At 40.8% G+C, this 15,614-nt stretch overlaps 1 protein-coding gene across 1 annotated transcript; it reads left to right on the top strand.

Moving 5' to 3' along the window:
* The first annotated feature begins 440 nt into the window (after window positions 1-440).
* LOC106923106 (RNA-binding protein MEX3B-like) lies at window positions 441-13,878 on the top strand. The gene is made up of 5 exons (XM_014995993.2): window positions 441-1,387; window positions 6,012-6,250; window positions 6,371-6,416; window positions 8,126-8,862; window positions 9,450-13,878. The coding sequence occupies exons 1-5, from the start codon at window positions 778-780 to the stop codon at window positions 9,855-9,857; spliced, it is 2,040 nt and encodes a 679-aa protein (XP_014851479.2). The 5' UTR covers window positions 441-777; the 3' UTR covers window positions 9,858-13,878.
* The last annotated feature ends 1,736 nt before the right edge of the window (window positions 13,879-15,614 follow it).

The following is a 15,614-nucleotide window of genomic DNA, read 5'->3' on the forward strand; positions in this document are numbered from 1 at the left end:
TTGAGGTAGCTAATATTTTTCGTGTCTTCTGGCATTTTAGTGCATAAATATGTTAAAAACTAAAAATAATAATTACCAAAAGTAAGTTATGCATCCTTTTGCATCTAACGCACTTTTACAATTATTATTTTTATTTATTATCATTTGTTTTTCTTTAATCAACCCATCAGGCTCCCCCATGGGTCACTGTGTTCAGACAGACAGATAGGCTGGATTTTTGAAGTGCACAATTAAAATATGTCAACAGTCTTCCGCCGAAGATGTGGAAGACTGAGGTTGAAATAAAACAAATATGAGAAAGTACGTGAGGTTTGAAGACAGCTTAGAACCGTATGTAAATTATTTAATTAGAACAGATATTTAAATACAGAATAATAGTGGTGCATTTTAGAGAAAATAATTAACACGTCGTAGTGCAATAAATACGACTTAAATATATATTACAATGTTGTAAGCTGCAAATGAATTATAAAGTGATATAATGATATAATATAACCTAATCACAAACCACCACCCTGCATGATTCATGCTAAATTAGTCTCGCTGTCAGCATTGACAAGGTTGACCCTAAAACCAACTCTCGCGATACCTAGTACGAGATTACAGTGAAGGGAGGGCTGCATGGAGAACTGAAAAGACAAAACAAAGCCCCCACATTTCATCTAACAGGCGCTGGTCGCTTTTTTATTTTATTATTAGTTTTTTATTCACCAAAAACAGGTTTCACTCGTTTCTTGTATTCTATTCATTTTAACAGCAATATTAAGTAGGTTTTGCATGATGCCAAGTAGCACGTCTTTGTTGGAGGCCGATGAGGGAGAGTCCGAGGTCCCACCGCCGCTCGTGCACGCTTTCGCCGGTATGGGCCTCGACGAGCACCACGGCAGCCAGAGCCAGGCTCCTGAACAACCAGATGAGAGTGTTTCCTTTCACCATCAGCTCCCTGCAGTATCCCATTTCAGCATCCTCGGTACGGTCCTTGACTTGAAGCCTCTCCCGCTGCATCGGCCGCCCTCGGGGGATGAAGCGAACAAAACGGCAGAGGACGAAGAGCTCGAAGGGATAGCGGCCACTTCTTCGGGCGCGTTGCTAGCAAAGGCCCACCGCAATCAGCACCTCCCATCAGGGCAGAGCGGCACAGTGATGGAGCCGCCGCCTGTCGAGACGGTATTGTTGTACAACGGAGACGAGCGGGATGATAGCGGCGTTGGCGGCGGCAGCGCGCTACCCCCGGCGGCCAGCATGGTGATGCTCCCACCCGGCGTGTACGGGGAGTCGGGCTTCGAGGCCGAGCATTCGCTTTTGACCCGGAGAAAGAGCGTCAACACGACCGAATGTGTGGCTGTACCGAGCTCCGAGCATGTCGCTGAGATTGTGGGGAGGCAGGGTAAGGGTTTTTCCCGGTGTTTGGTTTGTTTATGAGCCAACAATAAACTCCTTATGGTATCTCTTCAAAACTTTGTCGGGGGGAGGATTTTACGTGAAATAAAATATATAAAGTTTTAAAAGAAGTTAACCGATTTATTGTTCGACTGTTTTAGCTACAACGACTGTGAAGTTAGCGTCCGGTTCGGAGCCGCCGACTCTCCACTTAAATAACAGAGTATTTCACTGCATTTAACGACTGTACATCATTGTTGGTCCACTGTAGGTCAAATCTGTGAAATCTGTATAATAGTCGAACTTGAGCTAAAGTTAGTTTTATTTTTACGCGGGATTTGCCATTCGGGAATCATGAAGTTTAAAAACTCAAAACAATATTTTAGCTTTTTGGTCTGCTGTATTAAAAGGTGTTGCGGCTTCAGATATGCAGAATTTGAGGCAGGAATATGGACAAGATTATAGTTAAAATCCTGAAACATTTTTTTTTAAGACGGAACAATGCAAATAATTAAAAAAACAAAACATTACATTTTTATGATGGAACTTAAAAGTCACAAGCTGTTTGTTAGGTCAAAACCCATCCCATAAAATACTGTTTTTAAGTTAGACCTGTGTCATGGTCAGAGACACAAAATACATCTAAATGTAAGGGTTTGCATATGTCTTACTATAAAATATGTTGAGTATGTTATCCATTTCAGAATTTACATTTCTAAACTTTGACCTAATGTGGAAAAGGTAATCCAGCAACCCTCCCGACCCCACTAAGGGACAAGGGTGTAAAGAAAATGGATGGATGGATGGTAATTTCTTGAATTCAGTGGAATTACCCTTTAGCCGAAATCCAAATAGGAAGCCTCAAACCACACGCTAACTTCAATGTTGTTTGGCTACTGCGGTTGGCGTTAGCTCCAGCTAACTTAGCTCCCACTGCTAACTGGGTCAACACCACCCTGACCCAACATCCTTTAAAAAAGTTTACATATCAACTTCTTCCGTAAACCTGTTGTCTCCAAACTTCAGTTCTTGTGAATTACTTAATATTCTGAATATTTTTGTGGGCTTTGTGAACTATAAGAACATCCTCGGCCGTATATTGTCGTGCTTCTACCCGGCTTTGCTTTGTCTCGGAGCAGAAAAGAAAGAACAGAACTGGTCACCATTGCTGTGCCACATCAGCTGTTGAAGATTTAGCGTGCTCTTTGCTCATTATTGGGGGTTTACGTCTCACAATTGTAACCTAAGATATGTGTCTAATATAAAAAATGTAATTTTCCTCTATGTAGGGCTTTACATAATCTTCATATAGATTAAACTGGTCGTGTGAGTGTTATGTAGTGTTTTAGATCAGGTGGGGGAGGGTGGTTGGTGTTGACAACAACAGGAAATGGCTCTGGTAATAATGTTGGACTCTCACCCACTGCTAAAAGGAATATTTAATTCATAAGCCCAGCTACTTGGATGTGGAAATAATGACTGGAAAGTAGACTGGACACCACTAAAACAAAGCTCACCCGTAGGCAATTTACCATTCAGAAATCTTGTACATGTAGCCCTAAAACTCTTATGCAGCCTGGAAAAGTAGAGGATTTCATCTGAGTGTTCTCCAGGTCTGAACAAGTATGAAAACATAAAATAGAGGGTTGTAAAATGTTTATATTAAGATACCTTATTCCTTTTCTGCTATTTTCTCTTTTATTTCCTTGCTTTGTTCTTTCCTTATTCCTGTTTTATTTACTTCTTTACTATCTGTCTTTTCTTATTCCTCACATCCTTCCCCTTTTTTTGTCCTGTTTTTTATCCTTCAGTATGTCTTTCACATTCCTTTCTTGTGTCCTTTCTCTCCTTGCCTTTCCTGTATTGTTTCATAACCTTTTGGTTCTTTCCTATTTTGCTTTCTTTGTTTCCCTCTTTTTCTTCCCTTCCTTTCTTCCTTACTAAAAACTGACACAATAACAACCCACCCTGTATTGATGTTCAGTTCTTTTTTAGCCCTTTTAAAGCCAAAATTTCCAATCTTTTTGTCTTTTAGATAAGAAACATGAACAGACATCAGTTTGTGTGCGGCCATTGACTGGTTTTGTTGACTAGAAAATAGTGATGTGCCGATCAGGTTTTTTCCTCCCGATACCAATACCGATCACCCATGAGGGCCGATCACCGATACCGATCACATAATTATATATATATATATTTTTTTAATCATAAACACTACCGGTTACATTATGTGGAAAAAGGAACCATGAATTCACCTTAATTTAGACAAAAACTTGTTTTTAATAACTTTTTTCAAGAAGAAAACTAAACAAAACAGGCATTGTGTAAATTGTACTGCTATTGATAATACTATCTTTAACAGACTGATAACATATGAAGGCTCTGAAGAGGCTAAATAATGCAAAGAGCCAAAATAAAACCTCTCAACATTGCCAAAAAAATTCAAGTATAAAACTTAACATTCAAAGGCAAATACAGGATCCATTACAATAAACAATCCTGAGTTACTGAATGAAAACTTCCTGATAGCATGGCGGCTAGCTGGTTACTGCTAGCTCTGAGTGGCTGTTTCTGACTGAGCGGAGTAATTATGCAGATCAGGGAGGAGATCGATTATTTTTTTAGAGATTATCTGTCTCATGTTAGGACAACTAAAGTTTTAATACGTATGTAAATTTTTTAAGTTAGATACTGCAGCTTTAAGCGGAGGTTCGGTGTGAGAGTCACTACCAGGTGGAGCAGAAGCGAAGCTCCGTCTGTGAAATATTACTACCTGTAGCGTAGCAGCGGTTCAACAGCGAGAGCAGAACCAGCGTCTTACATCGCAGCTCGAAGACTTAAATAATTTTCCAGGTTATTTGTTTAGCTTTCTGACCGTCATGCTAATCCGGGTGTGTGTTTGTAGTAGGGCTGAAACGATTCCTCGAATGGTTCGAGTACCTCGATTACTAAAATTCCTCGAGGAAAATTTACCTGCCTCGAAGCTTCGTTAATTTATGTTTTATTAGTTAGCGCACCGTGTTCCGGCCGGGACTTCATTTGTGTTGCGCGGAGCTCTCACTTCCGCCTCTGAGTTGTTGACAAAAGCTAAGTCTCAGCGGCATAAAGTCCAATCTTCAAGATTGGCCCGTGGGGATTTTATTGATTGATGATAATGCCCGACTTTTTATCGTTTTTGGGGAACCAATAAGCATCCTTAAAATGACTGGGGGAATGCCTGGAGTACGGCAGCATTTCTCCTCCGGGGCTGCTGGTTGAAAGCGAACGGCGGGAAGAGCGCTGAGGTGAGCGGATAGCCTGAGCAGGGCGGGCGGCTGAGTAGCTGATGCTTACCGTGTAAATGTAGCTTTACCGACGAACCGCACAATAAATTTCATATCCCGGTCTGAAGAAACGGGTGGCGGAGCGCATCGTACATGGCTGGTAGATGAGTTTCTGAGTGTGACCAGTGAAGGTGTCGTAAATATCCCGTATTGCTTCCCCCGTGTTCGTCCCCCGGTCTAACGGTTCGTCAGTCCGCTGGTCTATTTCCTCCCCTCCACCCCATGTTCGTTCATTCGCCCTCTCCTCCCACTCCAGGCGGCATTTCCCGTATTTTCAAACCCAAAGCGTGACAGGTTAGGTGGCAAGGTGAGTTTAATTAATCTATTAAACTCACTGAAGATGAATACATAAACTAAAAGCTGGATTGTAGACATTTTTTATAAGCATATTTGTGAGCCTGCCTCTTTGTTATTAAATTCAATATAATTTCAGATTTTTCTATAACTTTTCTTCTGGTTAACTTCGAAAGTGAGCTATTATTGTTACAGGTTAGTTTTCTAAACTACAAAAAAGCAACTGTTAGGGATGCTCAAATATGAAAAATTGGACTGATATTGATATCTGATAGTAACACCGGTATTATGCCAGATTTACCAATATTTCATTTTATAATTTTTTTTTATCCGATTACTCGATTAATCGTAAGAATAATCGATAGATTACTCGATTACTAAAATATTCGTTTACAACAGCCCTAGTTTGTAGCTGTGCGCTGCTTTACCTGCTATCTGATCCTCCGTATGTCTTTTTTACTGCAGTGAGCCTCGATGTAGCCAAACTCCGTCAAGTATGGCATTGTTTTTATGTCGTATTAGATTCGTTGTGTTGATGCATTTTGACGTGGTTCGGTTTTCCGCCGCAACACGCAAACTGCCCCATTCACTCAGTGCGTTATAGTTCCACATCGTTTAGGATTTGTTGCTGCGCGTTTGCGCAGTGAAGGAAAGAGGAGACCAGCTGCACAGGCAGGTTGGAAATGAGATGCATGTGATCGGTATCGGCAACAAGAGCCAATGATCGCCGATCACCAATCATGCACTTTTTCACGAAAATCGGCCCGATTATGATCGGTGACCGATCGATCGGCACACCTCTACTAGAAAATGTCAAACAGAAACTAACACTGCTAGTTTTGATGGTTGATATAAAATCTAGAGGTCTAAACTGGAAAATATATAGAAAAAACTCCCAGAATTAACCCCACAGCGAGCAAGAATTGCCTGACTAAAACTGTCCATAGATCTTTACATCAATATAAGTTTACAAGCTGTATCAGAGTTTTTTTTGTGCTTGTGATGTTCCTCCAGGCTGCAAGATCAAGGCACTTCGAGCCAAAACAAACACCTACATAAAGACGCCAGTGAGGGGAGAGCAACCCGTCTTCGTCGTGACGGGGCGCAAAGAAGATGTAGCCATGGCTAAGAGAGAGATCCTGTCTGCAGCCGAGCACTTTTCCCTGATCCGAGCCTCCCGGAACAAGACGGGCCCTCTGTCTGCTGTGACTGGCTTAGGGGCCCCTGCTCTACCTGGGCAGACAACCATTCAGGTCAGATTGGATTCACCTATTGATGCCGTTGTTCTCTTCCGCTGTCGTTTTAAAAGCTGGTTACACTAAAAAGGTGGTAATGTTTGTGTTGTTTTTTTTTTTCTTTTTTTGCCCCATCAGGTGCGCGTTCCATATCGCGTCGTCGGTCTGGTCGTGGGCCCCAAAGGTGAGCTGCTCCCATAAATGTTTCTGTGCTCCATTTACTTGAGATCATGTTGTAAAAAGAATCAAAGTATAACCAACTGCATCTGTTCTGCTACTTTTTTTGCTTGAGTATTGAAAAACAAGCAAGGTTTTTTTTCCCCCTCAAATAAAAGCTTATCTCAATTCCCTTTCTTCCTGAAAATAACCCGTTTATATGTGCTAGGAAACAGCATGAGATAATCAGTTTATGCAGCTAGTTTCCAAGTATTAGAAAACTCAGTGACCTGCAAGCTCATAGCTATCCTGCCTTTGAAGTTCTTTGATTTCTTCAATTGTCTTTCACTCCCCCAAACATCATTATTCTCAAAATCTCTTGAGTTTATTTCTGAAATTAATCTATAAACCAGTGTTTCCCAATCTTGGTCCTCAAGGCACACTGCCCTGCATGTCCTAGGTGTTTTCTTACTTCAGCCCAGCTGATTTCAATTAATGGCAGATTAACAGGTGTTTTCTGAACTTTATTCAACTGAATCAGATGAATTAAAGCAGAGAAAGATCTAAAACATGCAGGCCAGTTTGCCTTGAGGACCAGGATTGGGAAACTCTGCTCTAAACTATTCTCAGTAAACTAAATATACGAGATAAGAACAGTAAAACGTCCAAAAGTTGCTTATTTTTTCTAGCTTGGGGAATACATAGAAGTGTTCTGGCTATATTTCAAGACATCTGTTCATTTGCCTTTATTTAGTGTTGCCCTTTTAAAAGCCTTCTGTCCTCAGACTGGATTTTAGTGTTTTGCACTTCAGCCAGGTGAGTCATCAGAGCAACTTACAGTTAAAAGCTGTAATTATTTCACAGCTGGGTTTCTTGAAAGCCAGGGGTTGTTATAATCATCACCGCCATCTGAAGGAGAGTAATTACTGAATGTATAGGGCTTTTTGCAGAATTTTGGTGTTGCTTTGCTTGTGGTTTTCCCAGCTTCTCCAGCTGCATTTTATGACACCTCTGTTTTTCGTCCAGACGTCTGCACATCATTAATGCTTCACACTTTTTGTCCTACTAGGCAGATGGTGTTCTTTCGGTAATTTAAAAAAAAATTATGCGGTACATTAATTTTTACCTTTTTAGTTTCAAATCACTTTTGGCTTTTAATTCGTTTTACTTACTTTTAACTTTTTTTAATATTAATCTTAATTTTGGTTTATATGTTTGCATTCAGTAGCAAATGGATAAACCAAACTTTCTTCCTCCAGCTTGAAAAACCTCATTAAAATTAAAATCTAGTTGTTGGAAAAATGCTAATTCCCCTCTGCAGTGGTGTTGGAGGGGAATAAGCAGACTGGTTTGAGATGAGGAAAAGGGAACAGATGCTCAAATGGCCACTCATTACAATCAACGTAAGTGTGAGACCATAGTGACCCATTGAACCTTTTGAGCCTTCTCAGGGAACAGTTTGCACAGTTTCACCAAAAAAATGATGAATTGGAAAAACGTTTCCTCCAATAACGTGGTAGAGTGAGAACTTGGTGTAACCGTGACGGTGACGATCCACCCTGCCTTGGAAACGGTTCCAGCTGGTTGTGGTCACTGAATTACACATTTCTAACCCCAAAGACTCTAAGAATATAAAGTTTTTTTTTCCCCTTGTGCTTTTGAGTTGGGGGTGGCTTCACGGAGTCAAACTTATGCCATCAATTTTTATTTTAATCTGTCCTCTGTAATTTCCCCCAGGAGCGACCATCAAGCGCATCCAGCAGCAGACGCATACCTACATCGTGACGCCAAGTCGGGACAAAGAGCCGGTGTTTGAGGTCACGGGGATGCCAGAGAATGTCGACCGGGCGAGGGAGGAAATCGAGGCGCACATCGCCCTGCGCACTGGCAACTGCGGGGGCGTCGAGCCCCCTGGCGTGGATAACAGCGATTTCCAATTCAACGGGACCGACGTCAGCTTCGACACCTCCCTGAACCCCGTCGGTGTGGGGGAGGCCGGGTGGCTCCACGCAGGCGCTTCGTCGCCAAGCGGTGGAAGCCTGTTGCCGGTCAGCATCAGTGGTTCTCAGCGGGTCAATAGCAATATCAGCAGCACCGTCAGGATGTCTTCCACCTACCGCAACGACAGCTCCAGCTCTCTGGGCAGCGGCTCCAGCTCGGCTGATTCTTTCTACGGCGGCGGGAACGGGAACCGGATGGCGGACTTCAGCCCAACCTTCCCCTTCAACGCCAACGCCAACAACAACAACAACAACAGTACAAGCAGCAGCAGCACAAGTTTCTGGTTTGGCGACGGCCTTCTCAGCGTAGGGTCTGAAGACCTCTTCAGCCTGGGAGGCGGAGGGTCCTCCTCAGGGTTCGAGCCCTTAACCATTTCCACTGCCCATACCTCGCAGTCTGCTGCACCACCGCACATCTGGAGCCCCTTCGTGGACCAGCCGTCACTTCAGGCCTTCGATTCCCTGCAGTCCCAGGTAAATTATTCTGCAGACATCGAGCCGGTCTTCCACCCGAGTTAGATTCTAGGGCTGCCAATGACGATTATTTTACTGATCAGTTGTTCTGTTGATTATTTAGACAATTAATCGGATAAAAAATTTGGCACATTCTGCTGACTTTTCGTTTAATCACATAAGCCTTTTGTGTACATTTATAGAAATGCATAAAACAACAATACAAGTAAACAGATAATTAAATTCCTTTTTTAAACGGCCAAATAAACATTTTACTGCCAAAAAATGCAACAACATAACATTCCTTTAGTATATGCTTCATCATTTGATTAATGTACCTTTTACATTAACCAATTAATTGGATAGCAATAAATTATATACTTAATTTAACCAGCTAAAGCTAAAACTGCAACTTGAGAAGTTCTGTTTTTGAACATATGGTGATTTTATTGATTTATTTTTACTAACTGAAGTCGGTATACTCCAGTTTGCGATTGATTACTAAATTAGCTGATTGTTTCAATAATCGATTAATCAGATTAATCGTTTCAGCTCTATTAGATTCATAGCTGTGGTTGTCTACAGACTGCTTCTGTTGATCTCTGCAGACCAGCCAACCTGGCACCCCGCGCCTCTCTCCAACCTTTTCTGGGACCGAGGCCTTGGAGCACCCTCAGGCCCAGCGTGTTCACCGAAGGCCTTTCGGGTCGGCCGGGACCCTTGACGCCCACAGGATCCCCTCCTACAGCTCGGCCTTCTCCTCCTCCAGCGAAAGCACCACCTCCTCTTCGCCCCCCGACTCCTCCTTCTCCTACCGGCCGGCGCTCGGCTCGTCCGGGAGGGTGCAGGAGATATGCATCCAGTGCATGGAGAACCAGGTGATCGCTGCCTTGGTTCCCTGCGGCCATAACCTGTTCTGTTTCGATTGTGCCACACAAATCTGCCAGGGCCCAGAGGCCATGTGCCCCGTGTGCCTGTCCCCGGCCACGCAGGCCATTCAGCTGCGCAATATGTGATTAGTTTGAATCCATGTTTTTTTTTTTTTCCCCCTTGATGGCTGATTCAGGGGTCAGCCTCCCCCTGACACATTGGCTGATAGCTTAATGTGTGGGACTTTAAAAACAAGAGCCCAAATCAGCGTCTGGGTAATTCCTCGCTCCAGCTTTCTCCAGGCTGGTGTTAATTTGACAAAGGTGCAGAGAGTCGGTGAAGTGGGTAGGAAGGGTGTGTGTTTAGGGCATGGGTTAGGGTGCTGAGCCCGTTCTTGTGCCTGCTTTGTGAAGTCTTCTTGATTGAATAACGGGAGGGTTAGAAGCCCTCTATGTAGCATTGGGAGGGTTGGAACTTTATTTTTCTTTCTCATCCAATTTTTTTTTTCTCTTCCAATTTTATTTTTTTACTTCAAAGAATATTAGAGACATGTTTGCCTTTAGGGCCAACGCTTTATTTTTTCATTTTTGCCATTTCAGACATTTTATCCCAGACGAATCTTTGAAAGAACAAGAAGCGAGCATGTTCACTCGCAGTAAGACTTCATATCAGCCAGCCGTGTAATTACTCGGTGAGTGCAGCAGGAAGGGACGCATCCAGGCAAGTTTCTCACGTTTCCGGCTCCTTTAAAAGGGTACGGTTTACGTCCAAATTGTAAATCAATTCATTTTTCATAGGCCTGAAAACACTCCCAAGGAGGGTTTTTAAAACCAAGTGGGTCAAACCTATAACTGGAAAGTTTTCACACTCCATAAGCAATCATATTTTTGATCCTTAGACCACGAGGACGTTTTGCTTCTTCAGCATCGCCGCTCTGCTTTCCCGTTACACTTCAACCAGTTTACGGTAAACTCGTGCCTAATTCCCAAGCGTGAAGGAAGGAGACGAGTGGTTTCAGCTGACACGGTGTTGCTCTGTTTTCAAACAAACTTGTGGCCTTTTTTTATTTGGAAAGCCTATAATTACCATCACCACACTATCTCCAAAATAAAACCCCAATATCCCGCTTCAAAAAAAAACAACCCACAAGCTGACAGGCGGAAGTGGCATCTCGATGAAACAAAGGTAGAATTGATTGTTTTTATACTTTTTCTTTCCTCTTGTCATAGTTTTTGTTTACATCTTCACATGGGGAAACCATACGTTGGTTTTCACCTAGAAGGCTAGGCACATCTTTGTAACATTCCTCCTCTCTGGTATCGTCGCTTTTATTTTTTTAATTCAGGCTCGTCATTCTTAACAAAAAGTATCACTTGGGATCAAAACTGGCAGATGTTTCCAGCTGTAATCTTGAACAAATCCCAGTGAAGTACAAACTGGCTGCTTTTGTTGTACAAGTTTTTATTTCCTGTTTTTAAAGCCATCTCGAGAATCTTCTCTTTAACTTGAATGTTGATTTTTTTTTTTTTTTTTTTTTTTTTTTTTACTTGGACCGCTCCATCCTGCAGCTGTCCGCTTTATTCCACTGAGATGTGAAACAGAGATGAAGGCCATCCACTGCTTTTTTTTTAATTTTTTTATTTCTTTTTGCACCTCATCTGCCTGGCCTATGCAAAAATCATCTCAGTATTTGAACCAGTTCAGAAGGAGCAGGCAGATACAACTCTATAAAAACAGTGTAAGCACAGAGCTCCGATACAGTCGCCATACAAAAGCGTTCGTAACTATGGAAACTTCTCACATTTTGTCACAATAACATCCACAAATTTAAATTTATTTTATTAAAATTTTGTATTTGTGAAAGACCAACATAAAGTAGCATACAATTGTGAAGATCATAGTTTATACAAAGTATTTTCATTCAGCCCTCTAGAGTCAGCACTTGGAAGACTTTGCAGCTGAAAAGTGACTGAAATTTGCAGCAAAAACAAACTCATTCAATTATCAGCCATTATCCCAGATTCCCAGTTGGATTCTGTGCCTTTCTAACACATGAAGATATATTTTATAATATAATCCCAACCATTGTGGATGTTTCATGTTATTGTCCTGCTGGAAGGTGAACCTGTGCTGCAGTTTCAATATTCAGCAGCTGCTAACGGGTTTTGTTTTTTTTTACTGTTTTTTTTTAGCTTCATGTATTTCAGATCAAATTCTATGTCCCTGTTGAAGAAAAAGCACAACCACATCATGATGCTGTCGTTACCATGGTTCATGGTTGTCTCGAGGTGTTTTTTTCCACCCGTCGTATTTGGGCCAGAAACTTCTTGCTCGTTAGACGGGCTCACCTTGTTCTACCTGCTTCCTGTCTGGTCTGTCTGCCGAACTGAGCTTCTGTTTTACGGTTTTTCACATTTACGTGTTCCCTGGTTTCCAGCAAACATCTGGAGCCTTTGCAGAACAGCTTTGTTTGGGTTAAGATTTAAGTGCAATTCATTTGCTGATTAATTGCCTTCTGGTTGATCACACTGGTTTTTATTTAGGGGTATCTGACCGAAGGGGGCTGGATGCAAATTCCTTCCACTTTACAATTCTGTATGACTTTGTTGGTTTTCCCCTGAGAATCCCAATAAAATATTTTAGGGTTTAATGTGACAAAATGTGACAACTTTTAAGACTTGCTAACACTCAAAAGTGTGTTTTCTGTTGGATTTCAATCGGGGCTAATCTCCATTTACCTCTCTCTGAACATAAAGATTTTCTAGTTTTTTTGTTTTGTTTTTTTTTCTACAATTTTGTGCACTACAAAGCACATACTTGACACACTATTGAGCAGTTAGGACAAAACACCTCATCTCACTTCTTCCATGCATGGATTGATTTCTTGTTTCTCAGAACGGTACATACATGTGGAAATCATCTCAAGTATCAGCTTTAAACACCTGTGTCTATAGATTCCTGTAGGACTGAATCAGTTCAGACATTTTGAAGGCGGGTTGGGGGAGGAGGAGGAGGAGGAGGAGCAGCTGGAACGATTTCACTACATAAGGTCAATCCTGTTGCTTGCTTTTTGTTTTTGTGGACGTTGGACTGCAGTCCCTCCAGCATTCCAGCTGTGATCAGTATTTCGGACCCATCACGTCGTTTCAACCTAAACTCCTCTGCATCCTCTCCTTCGCGGGTGGGTGGACTTCTGTTAGGAAACGGAACCAAACAAGACCCAAAAGTGCAAAAAGGAAAAAGAAGAAAGAAAAAAAAAATCCAACCTCACCTGCGTACGTCTTCTCTTTTATCCGTCCCAGTTATTTTAATTCTCTCATCTCTTCAAAAGGATTGATCTTTTTATTACTGTTTTTCTTTCCGCCTGAGGGAATGCAATACACGACCGGCCCTCGGATTATCGACATGAACCTATTGATGTTTTTTTTTTTTTCTTTGTGTATGTATTATATAAAAATTACTGTTAATGACTGAGAAATATACAGAACTTATTTTTATTTTGTTACATTTCGTATATACATAAATATATCTATATCAAAATGTTTACAATAATATTTTAAATTTGTTTCTATTTTTACTTCTTTTTCCTTTTGAGTGATTTTAAGCGAATGAAGAGCTGGAAATCCAGATGATGTTGCAGAGGAGAGCGTCTCAGTGCTATCTGCTTGTAGTCTAGTTAGTAGTTTACAGTATTGATGATGATTAATAGTATTGATAGCTGCCGTTAAACCTAGTTGAAAGTGGAATGTGCATCACGAGCATGTCTTCATCATTTACCGCCATTGTGGATCTTCACTGCAACTGTAAAAAGGCCAAGGATTCAAGCTGCCTGTCATGTCTGTACACCACCAAAATTAAGAACGGTATACTATTAAGATGTATCTTCGATTATCTATCTCTAATGCATATTGTTCAAAGCTGTACCAACGGTTCAAAGTATTTGCTAATTTTACTACACTTTTGTTATGTATATGTGTAGGAGGAGTCTTAAGGCATATAAATTCTTCAAATTAAGTCAGGAGTTTAAAGCAGACTATATTTTATAATGGCCTTTTAAGTTATTGCGGCCAAAGCACTGATATTATATATTTGCTGTAAAGAGAATTTTAAGAGTTTTATTTTTCTGATATTAAAGTTACGTAATAAAGACGGTTTCATTTTAAGCCACTTCAGATTCCTGTCATCCTTTCTTTCTTTTTTTTTCTTTTTTTCTTGTAGTCATGTTGTGGCTCCGGGTAACTGGAAATCCCAGCGGAGGCTGCGGTTGTGTTTAAATTGTTGGGATTAAACCAGGATTAAACAGAAGATTACCTGCTTCACAGAGTGCAGAAATGTTGAGTCAGATCTTTGACTTTGCGGTCTACCTGAAGAAACTGCATTGTCCATAAAGTTGTTTCCAGACTTTATTCTCTCTCTGAGCTCCAGTTTGAGTTTAATCAATGAGATTCAACAACATCCGTTTTGTTTCTGTTGAAGCGGGTTGTAATTTGGTCGGTTCACACGAGTTTCTGACTACAACTTGCCGACATCCGTCTACGTCTTCATTAGTCTGAATATCCAATTATCCACCAATCATAGAAGAAGAGGAGGACTGGCTCCCTGCTTCTCGTAGGTTGGACCCATGATGTTACAAAATGTCCTTTTTCAAAATGAGAATTTAAATATTTTATTCTACATAACATATTTTTTCTTGTACACATTAGCAGACACACTACAGTGAATGTGAAACGGTGCATCTCAGTAAATCAGAATACACTTTCATTGCAAAGGTGAGCGTTTTGAAATTCACTTCAAAAACTGAAATGCTTATATTTCAGTTTTTATTTACCATTATATAACTGTATATTTGCCATTGCATTGTTATATATTTCACTTTTTTTATTTCTGATCATATTGATGGTGGCTAATGTAACAAAAAATGTGTAGTTTAACTTATAGTTGACCTTTTTTTTTTTTAATTATTGCATTTATTTTATTAGCGCAATAATAAGTTTAAAAAATAGAAGGAAGAAAGTTTGGACCAGGAGACATTTCTCCACGCTTTGCCCCAAAATAGCCATAAAAGCAAATTTCAGATTTTTCATGGTTCATTAACTGCACACAAACTTGACCCATAAAGCTGTTAATCTGATTCTGAAAAAAAAAAATCTTTAAAATTATTACAAATTTGTCATTGATTATTTCAAATATGTAACTGTAATTGATTGAAGTCTGCCTTTTGGATTGAGGTACTAAAACAGATGAACGTTTGTGTTCATTTGTTAAAATGCAACTGCAAAGTTGGACATTACTACAACACAACATTTGAACGATTAAATCCTCAAACAAGCCAAAGTGGAGGCTCTCAGAAACTCGCTTGAATCGAATTCTGCCGTCTGTGTTAATGCTTATGTGTATATATATATATATATATATATATATATATATATATATATATATATATATATATATACACACACACACATTATGTGAGGCGATGAGAGCAAATCTCTCCCTTACTTCATAAGAATTTAATTGCAGAGCTCCAGGAAGTCTTCTGCCACTTTTCTTCGCAGAATATGAATCGAGAACAAAATGGCAGCATTCAGTTAAATCTCTGGGCTTGTTTTAGCAGAGCCTGTTTAGACTTTAACCTTAGTTACTGCAACAAGTCTACATGTATTCTGTTAAGAGCTCATCAAGAATGATGGGATGTTTCTTCATAAATCTGCAGTAACATGGTGATAACAGGGTCTTTCTGACTGAACACACATTCAGGGGGATTTCAGTTCAACCATTCTTTCACACACACACACACACACACACGCGCGAGTGTGTGTCTGGACGGGCTGCTTTTAGTGACATTTCTCCCACTCTCCCACGGTTGTCATAGCAAAACAACCCCCCCTACCCCTCCCTTTTTA

This window comes from Poecilia mexicana, unplaced genomic scaffold, assembly GCF_051168715.1.
Source record: "Poecilia mexicana isolate PSO_F unplaced genomic scaffold, ASM5116871v1 scaffold_9, whole genome shotgun sequence".
Taxonomy (NCBI): Eukaryota; Metazoa; Chordata; class Actinopteri; order Cyprinodontiformes; family Poeciliidae; genus Poecilia; species Poecilia mexicana.

Excerpts from the sequence above, each read along its gene's own strand:
- LOC106923106 (XM_014995993.2), top strand. The coding sequence starts at position 778 with ATGATGCCAAGTAGCACGTCTTTGTTGGAGGCCGATGAGGGAGAGTCC. Across the intron at positions 6,251-6,370 it reads CTGGGCAGACAACCATTCAG|GTGCGCGTTCCATATCGCGT; the intron begins GTCAGATTGGAT and ends TTGCCCCATCAG. Across the intron at positions 8,863-9,449 it reads TCGATTCCCTGCAGTCCCAG|ACCAGCCAACCTGGCACCCC; the intron begins GTAAATTATTCT and ends TGATCTCTGCAG.